The 23,955-nt window shown below is 35.9% G+C and overlaps 3 protein-coding genes across 10 annotated transcripts; 1 reads left to right on the top strand and 2 right to left on the bottom strand.

Annotated features, from left to right (window-relative positions):
* Window positions 1-580: 580 nt before the first annotated feature.
* On the bottom strand, window positions 581-20,180 carry LOC110658564 (protein ACTIVITY OF BC1 COMPLEX KINASE 1, chloroplastic). Of its 6 annotated transcripts, none has more exons than XR_009141220.1 (14): window positions 19,536-20,177; window positions 19,182-19,388; window positions 18,894-18,983; window positions 18,632-18,778; window positions 18,102-18,266; window positions 17,699-17,839; window positions 17,431-17,610; window positions 16,975-17,170; window positions 16,656-16,783; window positions 16,348-16,419; window positions 1,483-1,595; window positions 1,247-1,394; window positions 1,042-1,158; window positions 581-844 (listed from the first exon to the last, which is right to left on the bottom strand). XR_009141220.1 is itself a non-coding variant. In XM_021816226.2 (14 exons), exons 1-14 carry the CDS (start codon window positions 19,869-19,871, stop codon window positions 780-782), a joined length of 2,058 nt encoding a protein of 685 aa, XP_021671918.1. In that variant the 5' UTR covers window positions 19,872-20,172; the 3' UTR covers window positions 581-779. The 6 variants fall into 6 exon arrangements, 5 of the variants coding, with proteins under 5 accessions (XP_021671918.1, XP_021671953.1, XP_057985514.1 ...); XM_021816226.2 differs by having other exon boundaries at window positions 1,042-1,111; window positions 19,536-20,172; XM_021816261.2 differs by having other exon boundaries at window positions 1,042-1,111; window positions 19,552-19,689.
* Window positions 8,971-12,365, top strand: LOC110652544 (uncharacterized). Of its 3 annotated transcripts, none has more exons than XR_009141221.1 (3): window positions 8,971-10,554; window positions 10,664-11,472; window positions 11,556-11,674. XR_009141221.1 is itself a non-coding variant. In XM_058129534.1 (3 exons), the coding sequence occupies exons 1-3, from the start codon at window positions 9,531-9,533 to the stop codon at window positions 11,909-11,911; spliced, it is 1,293 nt and encodes a 430-aa protein (XP_057985517.1). In that variant the 5' UTR covers window positions 8,975-9,530; the 3' UTR covers window positions 11,912-12,365. The 3 variants fall into 3 exon arrangements, 2 of the variants coding, with proteins under 2 accessions (XP_057985516.1, XP_057985517.1); XM_058129534.1 differs by lacking the exon at window positions 10,664-11,472 and adding an exon at window positions 11,762-12,365 and having other exon boundaries at window positions 8,975-10,554; XM_058129533.1 differs by lacking the exon at window positions 11,556-11,674 and having other exon boundaries at window positions 10,664-11,523.
* A 965-nt stretch (window positions 20,181-21,145) lies between the features above and the next one.
* On the bottom strand, window positions 21,146-22,893 carry LOC110658602 (probable plastid-lipid-associated protein 8, chloroplastic). The gene is made up of 4 exons (XM_021816280.2): window positions 22,607-22,893; window positions 22,383-22,506; window positions 22,118-22,297; window positions 21,146-21,509 (listed from the first exon to the last, which is right to left on the bottom strand). The coding sequence occupies exons 1-4, from the start codon at window positions 22,841-22,843 to the stop codon at window positions 21,319-21,321; spliced, it is 732 nt and encodes a 243-aa protein (XP_021671972.2). The 5' UTR covers window positions 22,844-22,893; the 3' UTR covers window positions 21,146-21,318.
* Between the last annotated feature and the right edge of the window lie 1,062 nt (window positions 22,894-23,955).

The raw sequence follows: 23,955 nt of genomic DNA, 5'->3' as shown, positions 1-23,955 counted from the left end.
GACATAAGCAATTAATAAAATTCAATTTAATTCTCCAAATAAGGTGAAAAATTAAAAATTTGTCTCAATGTTTGATGTAGCTATACGTATTAATGAGATTAAGTGAAGGAGAAAATTAGGATTCACCTAGGGAAATTGCAGCGGCGACAGCCACCTGAAATGTGGGCAACGGCAATGGGCAACTTGAATTATTTAGCTTTTATAGTTTTTAAAAAAAGTTCAATTTTTTTTTTACTCGTTAGTCATTTTTAGCTTCTATAAGTTTGGCATGATTTAATTTTTTTTAAAAAGATACATTACAATATAACCCCCAAAGTCTTCGTCCTCTCTACTGTTACCCTCCGACCCTTCCCGTATCCTTTTTCTCCTTTCCACAGAGTTCCAGTTTACTCCATTGCTATTTCCATTTTTATTTTAAATTAAATGTGTTTTTTTTATTATTATTATTGTTATTTTTTAATATTAAAAATGAATTGCTACAATTTTACCTTTATTGCTGAGAATATTTAGCCAATTGTGCGCATATGATGAGAGGTCAGATGGAGAAGGTGGCTAGGAATAAGTGAAAAACGATTTGAGGTATTGTCTAAAGGAAACCACATTGCATGGAGATCTTCTTTCCTCTCGTAACAAATAATGTTTTTTCGCTTGGCATTTACAACTTGAAAAAAATTCCTCACCGCAAAAGAAGAAAGGTAGAACTTAGAAGCCTTTCGTTGGCCTGTATAGTTTAATTCAAACTTGCAAATTTTTATACATGCTGCCACACCAAGCATTAATCATCTGTCAGATAAGACCGAGTCACACCATGAAAGCATGAGATCCCGGATAACATTTGGAAAGTCTGCAATTCAAAAGCATACAATTTTTTAGTAGCAAGCATTGAATACCGATACGGACTTGGTATATAATAGAGTTGAATGGCAAAAAAGGATTCATATAGCTAACCCTAATTAATTTGGGAATAAGGCTTAGCTACTGTTATAAGAATTGAATATCAATTAAAAAAGAAATTTAATTGGCTAGATATGCGTTTTTTACCTCGTACAACTTCAACAGCTACTGAAGGTATATCTAATTCATCCTCAACCAGTCTATAAACATCTACAAGCTACAGAAGGCAAATGTCATTTCAGAATAAAGACTAACGAATCCCAACTGCATCAAAAGAATGGCATTTGTTGCTTTCCATAATAAGTTATTGTAAAAATAACATGAAAATAAGAATTACGCACTACAGACAGACCTCTTCAATGTGAAGCTTTGAATCTTCAGTCAGCGCCAAAAGCAGCTGTCTACGAATTCCTTCGTCAGTAAAGAAAAGGCGAGCTCCATCTTTTATAGTGTCTGTCAGATCTAGCTTCCTTTCCACATGCAAGTTTCTTGAATTTCGCCTGAGGGGCAAAAGTATATATATGTTAAAATAGCTTCTTAAAAAACTGAAGCAAAACTAGTTTTCTTGGGCCAAGAAACGATACAGACATATTCTTTACTTGCAATGCAGGGTTGCTGCTCATCCTAGCTACATTCTCCTTTGCAAGAACAATAAGGTTTTCAAGCCGTTTCCACTGGAAAACACCATCTTTAAACAAAACCTGCAACAGAAAAGAAGATCATCATTAAAGGCATTCAAACTTAACACATCACCCACTCTGAATTCTCGATTAGTCCAACTCAGCACTTAGGGTATGGCAGGAGTGTCCCTGTTTACCTGCCTTAGTCTCCAAGCACTATTGCTTGGATTATTAGAACTTAAATTTTAAGGATGCAGAGCTCAATATGCTCTCTAAATAGTGATGTCAAAAGCACTAGGCGCCCTTAAGGCGAAAATGTCCTCCATCGCCTGAAGCATTAGCGCTCGCCTGAGCGAAGTGTGGAGCTAATTCATTCTAAAATAATAAATAATTAAATATATAATGTAAAAGACTCTAATATAACATAAAATCAATAAATTGCTAAATTTCATATTCATATTTCATAATATATTATAGGTTTTAAGCTTTAAGATCAAAAGCATTCATGCATGTTTTCATGTTATATCCTTTTTATTGTTTGTGTGTGATGATGTTATAGATTTTTCAGCCATTTGTTTTGATCTTAACCAAATAAAAAAAAAAAAAATTCAACATGAGAATTAAAAACACTAGAATAGATTAGAACAGTAACTTGTAAATACTAAAATAGACTAGATTACTGTAATAGAGTTCTCAAATAGATTGTAGTGTGTAATGCAACTGAATTTTAGAAAAATAATATTCAATAGGAGTAAAAAAAATTTGGGATGGACAGTGTATTTGATAGAGTTAGGAATTTAAATCAGTGATCAATGAAGGAGGAGAATGAAAAGATTCTTTTGTTTACACTAAGAATAAGAACAATGAAATCCAAAGAATTCCATGACACGTCTAATAAAGAGTAATAAAAACAAGAAAATGAACAATAAACATACTCGGCTGGAATAACAAAAATGTGACAGAATTTTAGACAAAAAAAATATAAAATAAATGCAGAATTTCAAATAATATACTGGTTTAAGAAAAAAAAAAAGTGAACTAAAAAAAGAATTTCAAAATTTGAGGGATAGAAGAGAAGAACGAAGAAAAATAATGGAAACGTTTAATCTGTTGTGAAAATATTCTCATTTTTCTCAAAGGACTACAACATATTTATACAATTGTGATCCTAACTAAGAAGGAAAGTAATCCTATAATTAAGCAAATATAAATCTGAAGTAATCCTATAATTAAGCAAATACATATCTGCCATGCTATAAGTTAGGGATATAAATAAATATACAAAGTTGACATTCCATAACACTCTCCCTCAAGTTGGAGTATAGATGTTAATTATACCCAACTTACTACAAATGTAGTCAACTTGAGCTCCATTTAGAGCTTTTGTAAAAATACCTCTCAATTGCTCTCTTATTTTAACATGCTCTGTTAAGACAACCTTCTGTTGAATCTTCTCTCGAATAAAGTGACAGTCAATCTCGATGTGTTTAGTTCGTTCATGATACACAGGATTAGAAACAATATGGAGAGCTGCTTGATTATCACACCATAATTTTGCAGGTAATGGAACCTTAAGACCAACCTCATCCAGTAACTGAAGCACCCACATAACTTCACATACTGACTGTGTCATAGCCCAATATTCTGATTCAGCAGTTGAACGAGAAACCACACTCTGCTTCTTACTCCTCCACGACACCAAGTTTTCTCCAACAAAAACACAACACCCTGTTGTTGATCTCCTGTCAATCTTTGATCCTGCCTAATCTGCATCTAAAAAACACTCAATATTTAAATGCCCATTATTGCTATACAAAAGACCATGACCCAGAGTACCTTTCAAATAGCACAATATCTGTCCCAAAGCTTCCCAATGAGTAACAGTAGGGAAAGACATAAACTGACTCATAATACTAACATAGTAAGTAATATTTGAACAAGTCACTGTCAGATAATTCGGCTTTCCAACCAATCTCCTATACCTTTTAGGATCATCAAATAGCTCACTATCTCCTGTTGTAAGCTGAACGTTAGGATTCATTGGTGCGCTATATGGTTTAGCGCCTAATTTTCCAGTCTCTGCCAATAAATCAAGAACATACTTCCTTTGAGACAAGAAGATGCCTTTCTTACATCTTGAAACTTCAATGCCCAAAAAATATTTCAACAAAACCAAATCTTTTATTCGAAATTGAGTTTGAAGAAATGACTTAAGTGATGAAATGCCAACAAATTCACTTCCACTAATGACAATGTCATTAACATATACTATAAGCAAGATTAGACCACTTCCAAAATGCCTAAAAAATACAGAATGATCAAAATTGCTCTTTTGCATACCAAGCTGCTGTACCACCTCACTAAATCTTCCAAACCAAGCTCAGGGACTTTGTTTCAAACCATAAAGAGATTTGCAAAGCTTGCAAACTTTGCTCGACTCCCCCTGAGCAACAAACCCAAGTGGTTGCTCCATATACACCTCTTCTTGAAGATTACCATGAAGAAAAAGCATTCTTGATATCCAACTGGTGCAAAGGCCAATTATATATAGCTATTAAAGAAATGAACAAGCAAACAAAAGCAAGTTTAGCTACAGGTGAAAAAGTATCAGAGTAATCAACTCCATATGTCTGAGCATATCTTTTTGCCACAAGACGAGCTTTTAACCAAGTCACAGATCCATCAGGATTCACTTTCACTATGAACACCCATTTATAACCTACAGCCTTCTTACCAGTGGGCAGAGATACCAAGTCTCATGTACCATTAGCTTCTAGAGCCTCCATCTCCTCTCTCATAGCATCACACCAGCCGGAATGGGATAATGCCTCACTAACAGTTTTGGGAATATAGATAGAGTCTAAAGAAGTAACAAAACACCGAAAACAAAAAGACAACTGATTATAAGAAACAAAAGATGAAATAGGATAAGTATATGTGCATTTACCTTTACGAAGAGTAATTGGTAAATTAAGGTCGAAATAAGGACCAGAAGCAGGAACTAGATCTCCCAACGAAGAAGGCAATACAGAGTTTGAGTCTGAGTCTTGGATCTCTTCCATCCTCCTAGGAAAGGTCCTAGAATAAACATGATGAACTGGTGGTTTAGGCCGAACTTGTAAAGACGACTGAAGGATTATATGATAAGAGAGGACTAGACGTAGTATATATTAAGAGATCATCCTCCTCCCCCTGACTATCATACACAGATGATTGAGGAAAAAATGCGGTAAACTCAAAAAATGTAACATCAACAGACACAAGATATTTATTGAGGGTAGAAGAAAAACACCGACACCCCTTCTGAAGATGAGAGTACCTAAGAAAGACATACTTGAGAGACTTGGGATCCAATTTGGCAACCAGCGGACGAAAATCATGAACAAAACAAGTGCACACAAAAATACGAGGTTCAATGGGAAACAAAGATTTAGAGGGAAACAACACATTATAAGGAATGTCATCGTACAGGACAGATGATGGCATACGGTTAATTATAAAACAAGCCGTGGAGACTGCATCAGCCAAAAAATGTTTAGGTACCTTCATTTGGAACAAAAGTACTCTAGCTACCTCTAGAAAGTGACGATTCTTTCTTCCGACAACTCTATTTTGAGGAGTATAAACACAAGAGGTTTGATGGAAAATACCATTCTATGACATATAATTCTAAACACTGCTGAAAAGGCATTCTTTTGCATTATCACTTCTCAAGGTATGAACAAATGCATTAAAATGCGTTTTGATTTCGTCACAGAAGGCACAAAAGATAGAAAATAACTCTGAACGAATTTTTATTAAAAATAACCAAATAACACGAGAGTAGTCATCAACAAAGGTAATAAAATACTTGAACCCAGTTTTAAAAATGACAGAACATGGACCCCATATATCAGAATGAACTGACTCAAAAGGAAACGAAGCCCGTTTATTAACTCGAGACACTGTAGGTAAACGATGGTGTTTGGCAAACTAACATGACTCACAATTTAAAACTGACAAAGACTAAAACTGTGGATATAGGTTCTTCATGACAGATAGGGAAGGATGACCTAACCGACAATGAACTTCGAGAGGACTTAAGGCACTGGAGCACACAAAAGATCCCAGCACCTGCTTGTCAATGATGTACAAGCCCCCAGACTCATACCCTTTACCAATAATCTACTTCGTCGTGAGATCCCAAAAGAGACAATGATCGGGAAAAAATGAGATACAACAATTGAGGGTATGAGTAAATTAACTAACAGAGAGTGAATTAAAAGCAAATTTAGGTAAGCATAAAACTGAAAACACAGAGATTGAGGGTGATATATTAGCTATACTAAAACTCGTGACACAAGATTTAGACCCATCAGCTAAAGTGACAGAAGAAGACGAGTAATAAGGTTGAAATTGAGACAAAAGACTAGAGTTATTTTATGTGGTCTATAGCCCCATAATCAATGACCCACTTTGAAGAAGATGACACAAGACATGTAGTGGAATTATCTGACCTAGCAATAGCAGCGGCTGGTCAATTAGCGAATTTTAATGATACCTGATACTGAGAGAATTGTGAATATTCTTCAGCTGAAACGAAACTAAACTAAACTCAACTCAACTAAGCCTTTATCCCAAAAATTTGGGGTCGGCTATATGGATTCGCTTTCTCCACTCTAAACGATTTTGGGTTAAATCCTCAGAAATGTGTAATGCTTCTAGGTCATGTTGTACTACTCTCCTCCAAGTCAATTTAGGTCTACCACTTTTTTCTTTCTATCCTCTAACCTAATGTGCTCTACTTGTCTAACTGGAGCCTCCGTATGTCTACGCTTCACATGACCAAAACACCTCAATCTCCCTTCTCTCAACTTATCTTCAATTGGCACCACTCCTACCTTTTCTCTAATACTCTCATTACGGACTTTATCTAGTCTAGTATGGCCACTCATCCACCTTAACATTCTCATCTCTGCAACTCTTATCTTAGACACATACGACTCTCAGTGCCCAACACTCACTACCATATAACATAGCCAGTCGTATGGCTGTACGGTAAAATTTTCCTTTCAACTTATTGGGAATCTTACGATCACATAAAACTCCCGTGGCACGTCTCCACTTCAACCATCCGGTTTTAATCCTATGACTAACATCCTCCTCACATCCCCCATCTACTTGAAGGACTGAGCCTAGATATTTAAAGTGATTACTTTGGGACAGTACCACTCCATTCAAACTAACTCCTTCCCTATCACCAGTTTGGCCTTCACTGAACTTGCAATGCATGTATTCTGTCTTCGTTCTACTTAACTTAAAACCCTTTGACTCTAGAGCACTTCTCCAAAGCTCTAACTTTCTATTGACTCCTCGTGTCTCATCTATCAGAAAAATATCATCCGCAAACATCATGCACCAAGGAATACTCTCTTGTATATGTTTCGTCAATTCATCTAAAACTAATGTAAAAAGGTAAGGGCTTATGGCTGATCTTTGGTGTAATCCAATTGAGATCGGAAAATCTCTTGTATCCCCTCCCACCGTGCGCACAATAGTAGTTGCTCCTTCATACATATCTTTCAACACTTGTATGTACCTAATAGATACCCTCTTTTGTTCTAACACATTCCATAAGACATCTCTTAGAACACTGTCATAAGCCTTCTCCAAATCAATAAAAACCATGTGTAGATCATTCTTCATATCTCTATATTTCTCCATCAAGCTTCTAATGAGAAAAATCGCTTCCATAGTTGAACGACCGGGCATGAAACCAAATTGATTGAGAAAGATAGGAGTATCATGACGTAGTCGATGCTCCACAACTCTCTCCCACAACTTCGTAATATGGCTCATGAGTTTAATTCCCCTATAGTTTGAGCAACTCTGTATGTCTCCTTTATTTTTAAAAATAGATACTAAGTTACTCCTCCTCCATTCATCAGGCATTTTCTTTGAGTTTAGAATCTTATTAAATAATTTAGTTAACCATGCCACTCCCATATCTCCCAAACACTTCCACACTTCAATTGGTATTTCATCTGGTCCACAGGCTTTACCCACTTTCATTCTCTTAAGTGCTTCATTTACTTCTAAAGATCTAATCCTTCTAATATAATTCACATTCTTTTCTATTATTCTATAATCTATATTCACGCTATTACCATTTTGACTATTATTAAAGAGATCATTAAAATAATTTCTCCATCTTTCTTTAATGTCCTCATTTTTCACCAACACTTTTCCTTCTTTATCCTTAATGCACCTAACTTGATTGAGATCTTGACATTTCCTTTCTCTCCTCCTTGCTAATCTATAAATATCTTTCTCCCCTTCTTTAGTTCCAAGTTTCTCATATAACTTTTCAAAGACTTGTGCTCTTGCTTGACTAACTGCCTTTTTTGCCTCTTTCTTTGCTATCTTGTACTGTTCATATGCCTCATTATTATGACATTTAGGTAATTTCTTATACCATTCCCTTTTTCTCTTCATTGCCTTTTGTACTTCCTGATTCCACCACCATCTCTCTTTTGAAGGTGGTCCATGTCCTTTAGACTCTCCAAGTACTTTTCTAGCTACTTCTCTAATCTTTGATGCCATCTGTATCCACATATCATTGGCCTCCATATCCAGCTTCCATACTTCGGACTCGAGAAGCTCATTTTTGAACTTCACTTGCTTTACTCCTTTGAACTCTCACCACTTTGCTCGAGCTACACTATTTCTTCTGACCTTACTTGAATTATTCTTAAACTTGACATCCAAGACCACCAACCGATGTTGACTTGTTAAAGCCTCTCCTGGAATGACCTTGCAATCCTTGCATAGAGCTCTATTTGTCTTCCTGGTTAAGAGGAAATCGATTTGGCTTCTATGTTGCCCACTTTAGAAAGTCACTAAATGTGACTCTCTTTTTATAAAGTAGGTATTTGCTAGCACTGTTATCAAAGGCGCGCCTCAGGCGCAAGGCGCACCGGGGGCAGCCCCAGGGGCCTCGGGGCAGCTGAGGCGCACCCCAATGAGGCAAGGCGCATTATAAAAGGGTGGGCTGCTAGGGTTTTTTTTTTTTTAAACTTGTCCAGCAGCCAGCAGCCAGCAAAAAGAAGAAGAAGAGGAAGAAGAAGAAGAGGAGGAGTGAAGGGAGAGATCAAACAAACCTGGTATGTATTTTTTCTTATTCTTTTCTTATTCTTCTTCTTCTTCTTCTTCTTCTTCTTCTTCTTTCTCTCTCTCTCTCTCTCTCTCTCTCTCTCTCCCTTTCCTGTGCTGGGTATTCTTTTTCTGCTTCTCTTTTTTTTTTTTTGACTGCCATGCTCTCTCTCTCTCTCTCTCCCTGTAGTGTTTCTGCACTGCACTTTCTGTTTCTGCTTCCTTTTTTTTTTTTTTTGGATTGCCATGCTCTCTCTTCTGCACTACACTCTCTGTTTCTGCTTCCTTTTTTTTTTTTTTTTTTGGACTGTCAGGCTCTCTCTCTCTCTCTCTCCCTCCTGTAGTGTTTCTGCACTGCATTTTCTGTTTCTGCTTCTCTTTTTTTTTTTTTGGACTGCCATGCTCTCTCTCTCTCTCCTGCAGTGTTTCTGCACTGCACTTTGTTTTCTGCATCTTTTTTTTTGGCTGCCATGCTCTCTCTCTCTCTTTCCTGCACTGATTCTGCACTACATTCTTCTTCTGCATCTTTTTTTTTTTGGCTGCCAATGCCATGCTCTCTCCTTAGTCCTTACCCTGCAATATTTTTCTTTTCCTTTTCTTTTTAGTATAAATTTGTGATTTTGACATATTATTTATTGTGAATATGTGAAAATATGTTGAGAGTTGAGACTTGACAACTTGAGATGCTAATAATATGCTAATTCAATTACTCTTATTAGCTTTTAGTTTTATTATTGGATTAAAAATGTTTTATGACTTTATTTTCTTATTGCTAATTGTTATTAGGTCTTCTTAGAAATTATTAGAAATATTGTAATTGAGTTTGTGTTATCATAAATTGTTAATTTCTATTATTATAATTGGATTATGGTACTATAAATTGGTATGCATATTATTGTTGGCTTGTTGTTACTTGTTAAATTATTAATTTTCTTATCTTTTTATTTTATTTTTGCAAAGATGGAATCGGAAGCATCTACCGCTGCTAAAACTGACAATAGCAACAAAGATCCCGCATGGAAATATGTCCACTTGGTGAATCCAAACAATAGAAATGATGTTGCTTGTAACTTTTGTAGCAAAGTTACAAAAGGAGGGATATTTCGAGCTAAACAGCATTTAGTTGGAGGATTTCGAAATGCTACAATGTGTAAGAAGTGTCCAACACATGTGCGTGAAGAGCTACAAGAGTATATGCAGCAAAAGGCTTCAGCAAAGACCTTAGATAAATTGCCTGATTATGAGGATGTTGAAATTCTTGGAGATGACGAAGATGAAGATGATGTTGGGACAATTCTTAGAGGCTCAAAAGGAAATAGTAAGGTTCAAAAGAAGGCAAGGACAAAGGGTCCAATAGATTTATATTTTGCCAAAAGTGCTGCAAAGGCGGTACAGGATAGAAAAAATTCAAAGCTGAAGCAAACCACTATTAATGAGGCATGTAAAAAGGAATTGAGAAAAAAAGCATGTAAGGATATAGCTCGATGGATGTATGATGCGGCAATTCCTTTTAATGCTGTCAATTATCCAAGTTTTCAAGTTATGGTGGAGTCTATTGGACAATTTGGGATTGGTATGAAAGCACCTAGTTTTCATGAGGTGCGGGTTCCCTTATTGAATGAAGAAGTTGCTGAGGTGAAGAATTCATTAAAGTCCTATGAAGAAGAATGGGCAAAGTATGGTTGTTCTATAATGGCAGATGGTTGGACTGATAAGAAACAAAGGACTTTGATTAATTTCTTGGTGAATTCTCCAAAGGGAACTGTTTTCATGGAATCTGTTGATGCTTCAGAGTACTCAAAAACTGGTGATAAGATGTATGACCTGCTTAATAGATTTGTAGAGCGTGTTGGAGAGGCTAATGTGGTTCAAGTTGTGACAGATAATGCTAGCAATTGTGTGCTTGCAGGTAATTAAGAGTTTTTATTCTTACTATTATTAGATAGTTTAATTTAATTGTAAGTAAATAATGTATTTAATATTTATGCTACTTGCTACCATATTTGTTTTGTTTTTAGGGAAGTTGTTAGAAACAAAGTGCCCTCATTTGTATTGGACTCCTTGTGCTGCTCATTGCCTAGATTTGATGCTAGAAGATATTGGAAAAATTCCCAAAATTCATAACACAATTAAAAGGGCAGTGACATTGAATGGATATATTTACATTCGTCCGGGTGTTGTGAACATGTTGCGGCACTTTACTGGTGAAAGAGAGCTAATTAGGCTAGTTGTCACAAGATTTGCAACTGCTTTTCTCACCCTTCAACGTATACGTAAGCACAAGGCGAATTTGAGAAAGATGTTTACCTCAGAGGAATGGACCAAAAGTAAGTGGGCAAAAGAACTGTCTGGTAAAAAAGTATACAGTATTGTCATGATGCCTACTTTTTGGACTAATATTGTTTATATCTTAAAGATATTTGGTCCATTAGTTCGTGTGCTTACATTAGTTGATGGTGAGAAAATGCCTGCAATGGGATATATTTATGAGGCGATGGATAGGGCTAAAGAAGCAATTGCAAAGTCATTTGATGAAAATGAAGAAAAATACAGGACAATTTTTGAGATTATTGATAAACGATGGGAAGCCAACTCCATCGACCTTTGCACGCAGCTGGATATTATTTGAATCCTGAATTTTTTTATTCAAATGAGAAAATTAATGAAGATGTTAAGGTTGTTACCGGTTTATTCCAAGTTGTAGCAAGGTTGATTCCAAGCAAAGAAGAGCAAGACAAAATAATGGCACAATTGCCTTTTTATCAAAATGCTGAAGGTATCTTTGGGATGGATATGGCAATTAGGAATCGAAAGAAAGTATCTCCAGGTAATATAATTTTATCCATAAGCATGTAATCTCATATTGCAATATTTTTGAATAATAATTAATATGCATTATTTTTTCATTAGCTACATGGTGGCAAACTTATGGAGCAACAACTCCAAATTTGAGAAATTTTGCTGTTAAAGTGCTTAGCCTCACTTGTAGTGCATCTGGTTGTGAGCGTAATTGGAGCATCTTTGAGCATGTAAGTGACAAAATATCTCCCTTTAGAATTATACCTTTCATTTGTTCTTTCAAAAATTATAATTATTAAAATTGTTATATTTTGCAGATTCACAGTAAAAAAAGAAATATACTAGCTCAAAATCGCTTGAATGATTTGGTGTTTGTCAAGTACAATCGGTCATTAAAGCGTAGATATGATGCACGTGACCGCATTGACCCCATCTCATTGAAAGACATTGATGATAGTAATGAATGATTGATGGGTCAAATGGAGGAAGAGATTGATAGAGATGAACTTGTTTTTGAAGATGATGATTTGACATGGAATGTGGTTGCTGCAGCTACTGGAGCTAAAGAGAATGCCTACAACACTAGATTAAGCAAAGGGAAAAATGTTGCATCTACATCACAGCAAAAAAGAAAAGTATCATCCACTCGTACTTCTTCACTTCTTGAAGACAAGGAAGAAAATGATGATGAAGAAGATGTTAATTTGGAAGATGAGTATGAGGAGGATAATGAAGATGATGAAGAAGATGAAGAAGATGAAGAGGATTTTGATATTTCTATTGATGGGGATTGAACATTTAGTAGTTTACTAGTTTATTAAACTTTAATTTTTAGTAGTTTATTTTTATCTCTTTTGGATTATAAACTAATTATTACTTGCATATTTGTTAGTTATTATTATATAGTTTTATGTTACTTGAGGTGTAATAGCATAATTATAATTTTTTTTATTTTTAATATATATTTTTTATTTTTGCACCTCGGCTCTCTCGGGCACGCGCCTGCGCCTTGCGCCTAGGTGCGCCTTGCGCCTTTGATAACTATGTTTACTAGTATTAGGTCGTATGCCATAGCAAAATCCAGGATGCTTTTTCCCTCCTCATTTCGACTTCTAAAACCAAAACCTCCATGAACATTCTCATAACCTTGTCTATCACTTCCTACATGTCCATTCAAATCTCCACCAATGAAAACATTATCTTCATTCGGTATGCTTTGCATTAAATCATCCATATCTTCCCAAAACATTTATTTACTCTTACTGTCTAGTCCTATTTGTGGGGCATAAGCACTAACTATATTTATTGTTTCTCCTTCTGGCACTAGTTTTAATAGTATAATTCTATCTCCTACTCTTTTCACAGCTATTACTGCGTCTTTCAATGTCTGGTCTATGATTATGCCCACTCCGTTCTTATTTCTCTCATTTCCGGTAAACCACAATTTGTACCCTGAATTACCCACTTCCTTACTTTTCTCTCCTACCCATTTAGTCTCCTGAATGCAAGCAATATTCACCATTCTCCTTTCCAAGGTATCCACAAGCTCCATTAATTTTCCTGTAAGTGATCCAATATTCCAAGTATCAACCCTGATCCTCCTCCTAACCTGCTCCTTCCTAATTGGTCTCTTTCTATGATATCTTCTATTGTTTTCTATGTCTCTCTTGTCCTATGGACTAACTTATTTACCCACACCCGTCCATGATGTGGGAACCCTTGCTCACTTAACACCACACCCGGGCGCCGGCATGGCATGGCATGGCATGGCGCGTCGCTTTCGGTGAACGCCCTACACCCTTGCATATTTCTCACTACACCCGGGCTCCGATGTAGCGCGTCGTTAGTAGAGGACGCCCCAACGTTTATATCATTGAATCCATATCATAAGGTGTGACGAAATTTTTACGCTGGTTGTCACCTACCGCAACCCTCCTCCTTCATCCGGGCTTGGGACCGGCTAAGCGCAAACTACTTAGGCGGAGTTATTCTTCAGCTGAAACTAAAATAGTTTTTTTCAGAAAGAGGAGTTATAAGGGAATTAAACTCAAGAGCCATACTATGAAGTTGTGAGAAAAAGTTGTGGAACATCGACCACGTCATGATACTTCTATCTTTCCTAATCAATTTGGCTTCATGCCCGATCGTTCAACTATGAAAACGATCTTTCTCATTAGAAGCTTGATGGAGAAATATAGAGATGTGAAGAAAGATTTACACATGATTTTTATTAATTTGGAGAAAGCTTGTAATAGTGTTTCAAGAGATGTCTTATGGAGAGTGTTAGAACAAAAGAGGGTACCTATTAGGTACATACAAGTGTTGAAAGATATGTATGAAGGAGCAACTACTATTGTGCGCACAGTGGGAGGGAACACAAGAGAATTTCCCAACTCAGTTGGATTACACCAAGGTTCAGCTGTAAGCCCTTACCTTTTTACATTAGTTTTAGATGAATTGACAAAACATATACAAGAGAGTATCCCTTGGTGTATGATGTTTGTGAATGATATAATTCTGATAGATGAGACGCGAGAATGAGTCAATAGAAAGCTAAAGTTTTGAAGAAATACTCTAGAGTCAAATGGTTTTAAATTAAGTAGAACGAAGATAGAATACATGCATTACAAGTTTAGTGAAGAGCAAACTGGTAATAGGGAAGGAATTAATTTGGATGGAGTGGTACTGATCCAAAGTAATTACTTTAAATATCTCGGCTCAGTCCTTCAAGTAGATGGGGGATGTAAGGAGGATGTTAGTTATAGGATTAAAGCTGGATGGTTGAAGTGGAAACATGCCACGAGGGTTTTATGTGATCGCAAGATTCCCACTTCGTTGATTACCTCTATTGCCATTGAACCCTCCTCTGTTTCCTCCTCTGTTGCCCTGCCTCCCACTATCATTGCGACTAACCAAAGCAATGTTTATAGATTGGGGAGATTGGGAAGATTCTGTACGAAGTACTCTAGTGAAAGTGTCATGCAGAAAAGAAATTTTAGAACCAGAAAAAATTTGAGATTTGGCAGTCTCAAACTCTAGAGGAAGATCTGCAAGAAAAACTCATTATAGCCATTTGCTCCCTTTGAGCCTCCTGGGCTTTCACATCAGGATTAAATGGCATCAATATATTGAGTTTCTCATAAACTCGCTTTAAATTCATAAAATAAGCTGTAAGAGACCTATCTTACTTTTCTACTCTATAGAATGCCTTGCATACTTCATAAGTATGAGAAACATTTCCTTTGTCCAAGTACAAATATTCTAAATAATCCATCATGTCTTTAACAAACTCATAGTGATTAATTAAACTAATTACCTCACTGCTAATGGAATTTCGAAACTGTAGGAACAACCGAGCATCTTCCCTCATCCAAGTCTGCTTTGTATCATCATTAGGAGGATCTTTGGTAAGGTGATTATCCTTATCAATACTTCACAAATAAATACGAACGGTCTTGCTTCACTCTAAATAATTGGAACCACTAGGTTTATACTCCGTGATTTTAGTCATCACAGGAATCACATCAGCAACTACATTCTTAATATTTGTCATTCTAAGAAACTTAACACAACCAATTTATCAAGGAGCAAATAACCCAAAATTTCTTTAAAACTACCAAGATACACATCAAATCATAGAAAGCAATAACAAAACAAATACGAGATGACTCAGAAACAATACAACACGCTGGAGTTGTCAAAAAATAGTAGAAACAGTACCGTTTTAAACATTCAAACCACAAAAGGCACAAGAATCAAGGAGCTACACACCGGATAACTTATCCCTATCCAAGAAGAGGCCGTTGGAAGTGCTCGGAAAAGAAACAAACGGCGATCGAACGGCGCACGCGCTCTGACACGCCAACGCATGAAACTGCGTTAATCCTTCTGTCGGCGCTTGCCACTCATGCACGGCTCCACTAGTGACCGGACCTCCTGGAAGCTGATTGCTGGCGACCTACCTGACGTTTGGGATGGGAGGTGAAACAAGATGGTCACCCTTTGCGGTGGCCCAATTCTTCCAATAGCCAAAAACATAGAGAAAAATAGAAAAGAGAAAAAAAAAAAAAAAAAAAATCCTTTCACAATGGCTTTGATACCATACTGTGAAAATATTTTCTCATTTTTCTCAAAGAAGGATTGCAACATATTTATACAATTGTGATCCTAATTAAGAAGGAAAGTAATCCTATAATTAAGCTAATACATATATGCTATGCTATAAGTTAGAGATACAAATAAATATACAAAGTTAACATTCCATAACATAACCCAAAAAAAATAAAGAAAGAAAGAGAAGAAGGTAGTCATGTTCTCTCTCAACTTTTTTTTTTTTTTAAATTCTTGCATTTTCACGCCTTTCCTCGCCTCGCCTAGGCCTCACCTGGTTGAAGTCGCCTCGCCTGGAGGCTTCCCAGGCGAGGTGCTTGGATTTCGCCTTGCCCAGGCGCCTAGGCGAGAGCCTGAGCGACCAAGCGCCTGGTGACAACACTGTCTCTAAAAATATATTGTTGTAATGACTGATAAAAAGTCTGGCCACGAAATACACAAATTATTATGTGCCTAAACTTAGCCTTAAAAAGATCATACGAAAACAGTGTACTAGCATGTGAAGCCAATGTGGTCAACTTAGCCTTAAAAAGATCATATGAAAGCAGTGTATTAGCATGTCAAGCCAATGTGGTCCCAGGTGGCAACTAAGAACCATAGTAATAAGTATACGGAGAGCAGAAGAATAAAGTAATGATAGTTTCTGAAAGAGAACAATAATACTTTTAGAGGCAATAGGCCTATGATGATCCTAGAAGGCAACAACTAAAAATAAGTTTTGAAACATAAAATATGCAGTTGATGCACAACCCTAAACCTTATATGCAGGAGATAACTAGTAGCTAAGACTTACCTGTATTAGGCGTTCACGAAGAGCTGGATTTGGGTCTGTTAGTAGGCGCTTTGCCACATATGGGTAGGCAACCTAATCAAATGTTCAATGACACTCTTGATTAGACAAAGTCTAGCACAACCAATCAAGCTTTTTAAGAGCCACAAACCCTATCCTGATCACAGTGGATCAAGCTATGAAAAGATTACAGGCCATATATACTGTTGGAACACAAATAACAACAAAAATGCCCATAAGTTGCAACAAAGGAAACCTTAAACAATTATGAAAGAAAAGGCAAAAATAAGAGAAGAAAGATAGGTCGTCACCTCAAGAAATTTAAAATCTGGCTTCAGGGTGAAACAGATGCCCTCTTGAGTCAATAAAGAACGGATAACAAGGGAAAATCGCTCTGGTATACGGATGGGATAATTGTAAACCAACTGGTTAAATTTCCCTGCAGTTTGTATACAGGATATAACTCATGATTATTGTAATTAAAAGTCTCTTTATGACAAGGGTTGGATTACTAGAACTACATATTGACTCTGTTAAAGGGCAGTATAATTCTGTGACCATATGGGAACTTTCAGAGATATGATGCATTGTGTCGGCAAACAAACCAAGGATTACAGGCCGAAAAACTACCTGTAACAATTCTGAAATTAAAATCAGAAAGTCCTTTCCCAACTGAATTCTGCCAAATTGCTTCCAAAGCTGGAATGATGGGAGAGACATCAGTTCCACTGGCCAAGAAGCCAAGCCTAGTGAAATCATTTGCCATCTCAACATAGTCCTCATTTACAGCATGCACAACAGCATCAATCAGTATTTGCTTATTTTGCTGAAATATAGAAATCGTGTCAGAATGCAAGATGGTAAAATGCATGCTCCAATGTAAGTAAAATTAACTAGTAGTTACAGTTTCCCACTTGATGTACTGAACTAATTTCCTGCTATAACCCTACCGACAAATCTATACATCTTATCACCTTCAGAAAATGATAATGAGTTTTCTTGTATGGTAAATCTAAGAAGAAATGAGGCCTCATTTTTACATGGACGTTGTCTTTTTCCTGCATGTCTTGGAAACAAACACCCTACCTGACTAAGAACTGCAACATTCCCAAAGTCCACATATGCAATACGTCCATCTCGCATAGCAAAAATATTCCCAGGATGTGGGTCTCCATGAAATAACCCAAACTCTAGCAATTGCCGCAAAGCAGCACTCACCCCAACTGTTAAAAATCCATTTACGTCAATGCCAGCTTCCTTGATAGCCTGAGTTAAAGTAAGCAATATGTCAACTCTTGCATTTAGAAAAAGAAAGAAAGAAACTGAAAGTGCACCATGATTTTGATATCGAAACCTGTGGGTTTGTGCACCGAATACCATCTATCCACTCCATTACTAAAACACGGGAACCAGAAAGATTTCTGTAAACCAGAGGAATTTTAACGGTAGGATCATCTTTGAAGTTTTCCAGAAAATCTTCAATATTCCGAGCTTCCTGAGCAAGGAAACAGAACTATCAGTAAAACATAAACAAAATATCCTGAGTAAGGAAATAGAACTATCAGTAAAACATAAACAAAATAAAGTATAAAAAAATATCATTGCTAAAGGTGAGAAGGGAACAAATCATATTAGTTTGGCTGCCATGGAAATAGATATCAAGTACATAATGCTCGGACAAGTTTTAGCTCATGATTACTCTTTATCTAGGTTTAACAGTGCACAAGAAGATTATTAAGGACAGTTTTGAAAAATACCAAGGTGTAATCAAGCTCCTCCAAAAGTTTCTCACCAAATTCATCAACTATCAGCTCAGCATTGCATCCCAGTTTCTGTAAGCTGATACCATTTAGGAATGAAGCAAGAGTTCTGAAAAGAAAAAGGTCCCGGTAGATTATAGGTTCTATCTCAGGCCTTTGCACCTGCAAATAAAATGACTTGATATTATTGATACAGAAAAATTTGCAGTATCTTAATATATCTTGCAGGAGCAATTAACACCTAGATGTTTGTCAACTAATTTAGTGCCCACTGTGTGCAGCATCCTTTTATAATTTTTACTCCCCCACCTCATGCCACACCTTACATTTATAAAGAGTAAGGCAGTCATAATACTAGCACTTACAGACATTGAAGCAAGGTATTATCATCCACAATACAAATGTTGTTAGTGTCTGTTTTACTCATCATCTAATGTACATCAGAAGAACACATGGAAAAGAAACCATTAAAAAAAATTTTAAAGAACCTTCACAGGATAGCTTGCCTACTACTAATATCACACAACCTTAATTGCAACATCCTCGCCTGTATCTCGTAAGGTAGCTCGGTAAACTTGACCCAAGCTTGCAGCTGCTATTGTTTGTGATGAAATTTTGGTGAATACAGCTTCCAGAGGTTGGCCCAATTCCTCTTCTATAATTTTGAAAGCAACCTATCAAAATTTTCAAACTAGTTATGCAAAAAAATGCAATCCCAATAATGATACAAGGAAATAGCCTCATTGAATGCGTGTACAAACTAATTGCCAGTAAAGCATATGCTTTTACCTGATTGGGGAAAGGAGGAACATCATCTTGAAGAATGCAGAGCTCATTCATGTAATCTTCTCTAATGATATCAGGTCTGTTGGCGAGAACCTGAAAAGGCACAAAGAATATCAAGTCAATACTGATGCCCAAAACCACTACAGGTAAATTCAGAAAGCCAGCGTGAAATTCTCTTGCTGAAACTCAGGAAATATAACAATCAGCAAAAGTAGTTGCAATATAAAATTATAAAATGGAAGAGAATAATTCAATGAAACAGAAGTTCAAAAAGATTAAAAAGTAATAAACCTGCCCAGCTTTGATAAAAGAAGGTCCTAAATCGCACAAGAGGTTTCTCAGCTGACGAGCACGATATGGAACAACCTCTTTATCCCTTCCTACCAAGCAATCATACATCAAGGCAGACCAGTACAATCCCAAATTCCACACTATTTCCACTCCACGTAACATTAGAGACACTATAGATGCTCTGGATTCCAATACCTTATTCCTCACCTATTATACAACAATAAGAAAATCATTGTCATATCAACCGCAAGGAACATGAAATTATTTAAATTTAGAACAAGTGAATATGAAATTTATGTCATTTATTCATGGCAAACAAACCGTTAATCTCAAAACAAATGAGAATAATCATACTGTCTCGGGAGAGTACTTTCGAAACGGCACGCAGACTCCGCGCTCGATGTCGAGTTGTTCCAGGGCGGCGCTAGACTTGCCTAGTAACCGTAAAGAAGCTTTGTTGTCATTCTCAGTGGTAGACGCTATGCTCCTATTGGTCCTAGTTGCTGTGGCGGTTCCATTTCTGGAATTTTCAGCTGTGGACGCCGCTGCGAGACTCGAAACTCGAATCGGCGACCATCTGTTCCTTCTTTGAGACGTTGAGTGTGAAATCTTGGAACGTGGGTGTACATTTCTGTGATTCTCAGAGGAGAAAGATGATGCGTTTATGCAATTTCGGAAAACCAGATCCATAGCGAAAAGCTCAGAGACACAGAGGTGAATTTGGCGTGGAAGGAAAATCGCTGACTGTTGAAAAGTCGGTTAAAACGACGATAGAAAGGAATCAAATGATAACCACAAAAAAAATTAGAAGTGGATAAATAATAATAAATCTTCATAAGAAAACGAAAAGAATTAAAATTCTAAATTTCAATATTAATATTTGTTTACTCCTCCAATTAAAATCCTAAATTTATTGACTTTTTTTTTTAAATCACAAATATACACAAAGAGAAAAAGATCAAGGAGTATGTCTTTCCTCCTCTTCGTCTGGTTAATGTCAAAACTAGAATTGAATCGGTGATTGTAGATTGGAATTGAAATTAATTTGGTTTCATTTTTATTCAATTTGATTCATTAAATTTTACAGTTAATTTAAAAAAAGGTAAAAAATTCAGTTTTTATCCGGATCCAAACTTAAGGAGTTAAAAATTAATTTGGTTTTGGTCAACTCCGAGTTTGACCCGTCCTGGACCAAACCCAGGCCAGACTGGCACTGGCGTATGAGGAGGAAGAAACTACGCTTTAAGCTCTTCTGAATGCAACTTTGTGAAAATCATTTGGCATCGATTGGTTAAGAAGAAATATTTTCTTAAGGGCATTTCTTTAATCCCATAGCGTCTGGATACTGTATTTCCCAATTTCTGCCCTTTGATTTTTGTATTTTTGAGCCTTTGATATAACCTTTTCATGGAATTTCAAAGTTTGACTCTGATACTTATTTAATGGGACTGAACATGATGTTAGGGATGTCTGCAGTTCTGTATTGTGAATAATATATTTGTATCTTATCTTTAAATGCTTTCTGTCACTGCTGATGATGATGCTGCTATGTTTCACTGCCATGCAAAAACACGCTCACAGTTGCATTCTTAGGCCAATAGCTCACTTTCATATGCAGACGAGTGAGGCCCATAATAAATTTGTATGCTTGCGTATGTATATAGTCTAATATGTTTGTCGCCCAACCATAATGTGTTCAAATTGTTCAGGTACACCACCATCTTTCTGGGGAGCTCAATCTGTCCCTGAAGAGCTAGCTACAAATGCTTTTGTTGAAGGATGAAAATACCACATAATATTCCATTTTAATATCAACATGCATTAGCTGATATAATGACCTCTTTTATCCTAGCTAGCAAATGAATATGCGTTAACATTACTCATTTTATCGGGTGAACACAAGTATTCCAGTTTCAGGAAAAAAAAATTACTTGAAGAACAAGTAGAAGAAGAAGATGAAGACAGGAAAAAGAAATCACTGTAGTGTTATTTAATTCATCACATCAAGACGTTAAAATAAGTTTTCCATAGTGACCATGAAGTAAGCTCATCACTATAGAAAGATGCTCAATATTTCTCCCACAACAGGAATAGCTTACAAAGAAGGAATGTTCATACATGAACACTTCACAGAGTCTTATCTACGTCTTTGAAAAACAAATAAAGAACCTCTAGAGCCTTTTCCTAACCTAATCTTCTCGTCGATGTATGTTATCTGCAGCTTAACCTCACTTTGACCGCCATACTGAAACTCTAGTGCTCCAACCTTCAGTTGAGGTGCCTCAAATATAACTTGGATCCAACTCTCATCCAAAACCTTCAACTTACCTAGATATTGAGAAAGTAAGGGTAATTCAACATCCAATGCATTTAAGAAAGGAAGCTAAAGTTGGGCTACATGTCAATGCCAAAATTGAAGGATTAACTCAAATTGTAACCTAGGAGCGGTAGTGGATCCAGAAATTCTTTTCAGTTAAGTCAATTTGAGTCTGGTGAAACAGGGATATGAATCAAAAGCAACAAAGCATAATGGGTAGCATTTGTGAACAACACATTTTTCTCCCCATATTAGCTAATGGAGGGAACTCATGAGGATCCACTGAATGGATCATTTCTATTTGCTAACCGCACACACTACAGTGGAACTTCTGTGCTGAAAAATCCCAACTCAAATTTATATCGTTGCAAGAACAGAAAACCGCATCCTATGACTTAAGAATGTAGGAGGCACATGCACAAAGAATGGGGGCAATAGGGGCAGGGGAGTTCGAAAGCTGGGTTACTGGAACCACAGCCTAGGAGGCATAAAAATTGATGGAAATGGATGTTCTAGAATCTTAACTATCAATTCACAACAACAAGAATCATGTATTAGGAACTTTGCTGTTCCATTTATTCCTAGAATAATAATAAAAAAAAAATGCAGATTGGCCTACCTTTGAGAGAGACCTCTCCATCAAGGAAACCCAAAAGAGAAAAGGACACCTTATTCCTTATAGTGTCAGGAGCTTCAACCGCCTGAATCATTTCCTTGGTTCTAAATACAAGACGGCCCAATGCACTCCTATACCCACCCCAAGGTGAAGTTGGTCTCGAACAGTACACCACATCCCACTCTGCTAATAACTCCATTGATCAAACTCGTAACGTAATTAACGATTACGATAATTACAATTACCAATAACATTATTTGGAATTTACCTCCAAAGATAAGAGGACATCTCACCGGTTCAGCCACACAATAATTCTGCAATTGCTGAGCAACTGCAGATACCTCTTCGTGCTCTTCTTTAGTCAGCGAAACTCCTCCATCTGTTTGCGTTACCTGATTAATTCTTCCCCCCCACCAAAAAAAAAAATATTAATGAACCAGGTTTCGCCAGAGAATGAATTCCCAAATCAAATGCATTGGAATTGGATCATACCTTGGACAGAATAGAATCAACAAGATCATCGGGTCGCCCGGTTTGAACTTCCGGACTAGAGATCGAAACCGAACACACGATTCGCGGAGTTCTGTTCTGTCTATATTGAGATGGCGATGAAAAGGCAATTGGAAAGTTTAGGGGTTTCGATAGAGAGATTAGGGGTCTGGGATTGCATAATTCGGGGCCTCTGAATGCAGGTAACAGAGCAAAGGAAGAAGAAGCAGCAGCAGCCATTGGAGCTGCAGAAGAAGGTGCTGGAGATATTATTGGAGTTGATGGAATGGTGACAGCTATTGTTGATTTATTTCTCTTGACAAGTTGCAATGGAAATCGTAGTATGGCCCACGTGATTTTTCCTATTGGTGTAGGCACCGCCACGTAGGCGGATTTCCTTCACTTGCATTATCCAAAAAACAAAAAAACCATCGCATCAAATAGACTTTTGTTAAAAAAATTTGAAATATTATTTTTTTAATTTTTTAATAATAAAATATTAAAAATAATAATTTAATATTAAATTATTTTTAATTTATTTTTTAATTTTATTTTAATTCAAAATAACAAAAAAAAATTATTAGAAAATTAAAAATACATAAATATATTTAATTTAAAATTAATTTTAAATTTATTTATTCCCCGTCATGTGTATGTCAAAACACATTTAAAATATTTTCTTTATATATATATATATATATATATATATATGTGTACGCGTGTTTTTTTCTCTTATATATTACCATCATTATATAATGTAAATCATTAAAGATTAACACCAGGTTTGGCATCAATTGCACGTGATTAAAAGGTAAGATATTATTTTAAAATTTTTAAATAATTTTTTATGTATTAAAAGATTAAAACTTATTTAAAAATTTTTATAATTAAAAGATATTAAATTTAACATAAAATAAAAATTTAAAAATTTTAATTATAAATATTTTTAAATAATAAATTTCTTAATAACGACTCAAATAATTATATCAAATGAATAATAAAAAAATATAATATGTATAATAAAATTAAGATTGATAACTAGTTATAGTCTCGAGTTAAATTTGGATATTTATATTCTCATTGAAAATTATATATATATATATATATATATTTAAAAATATATTTCATATGAGGCTGAATAATTTTATTAAAAAAATTCAATCATTATATCTTTATTCATTAATTTTATAGAATTCTTTAAACTATAATCATAAAATATTAGTGTGACGTCCCTTACTCGTTTACAGTGTAGCTGGGCGAGTCATGTCACACTCAGTGCCGGAGCATCTTAACTTATCTTATAACATTTCCTAATAATCATTTTTTATTTTTTTTTAAATTATATCTGAATA

Source organism: Hevea brasiliensis, chromosome 11 (assembly GCF_030052815.1).
Source record: "Hevea brasiliensis isolate MT/VB/25A 57/8 chromosome 11, ASM3005281v1, whole genome shotgun sequence".
NCBI lineage: Eukaryota > Viridiplantae > Streptophyta > Magnoliopsida > Malpighiales > Euphorbiaceae > Hevea > Hevea brasiliensis.
This window is presented reverse-complemented; position numbering and strand designations above follow the sequence as displayed.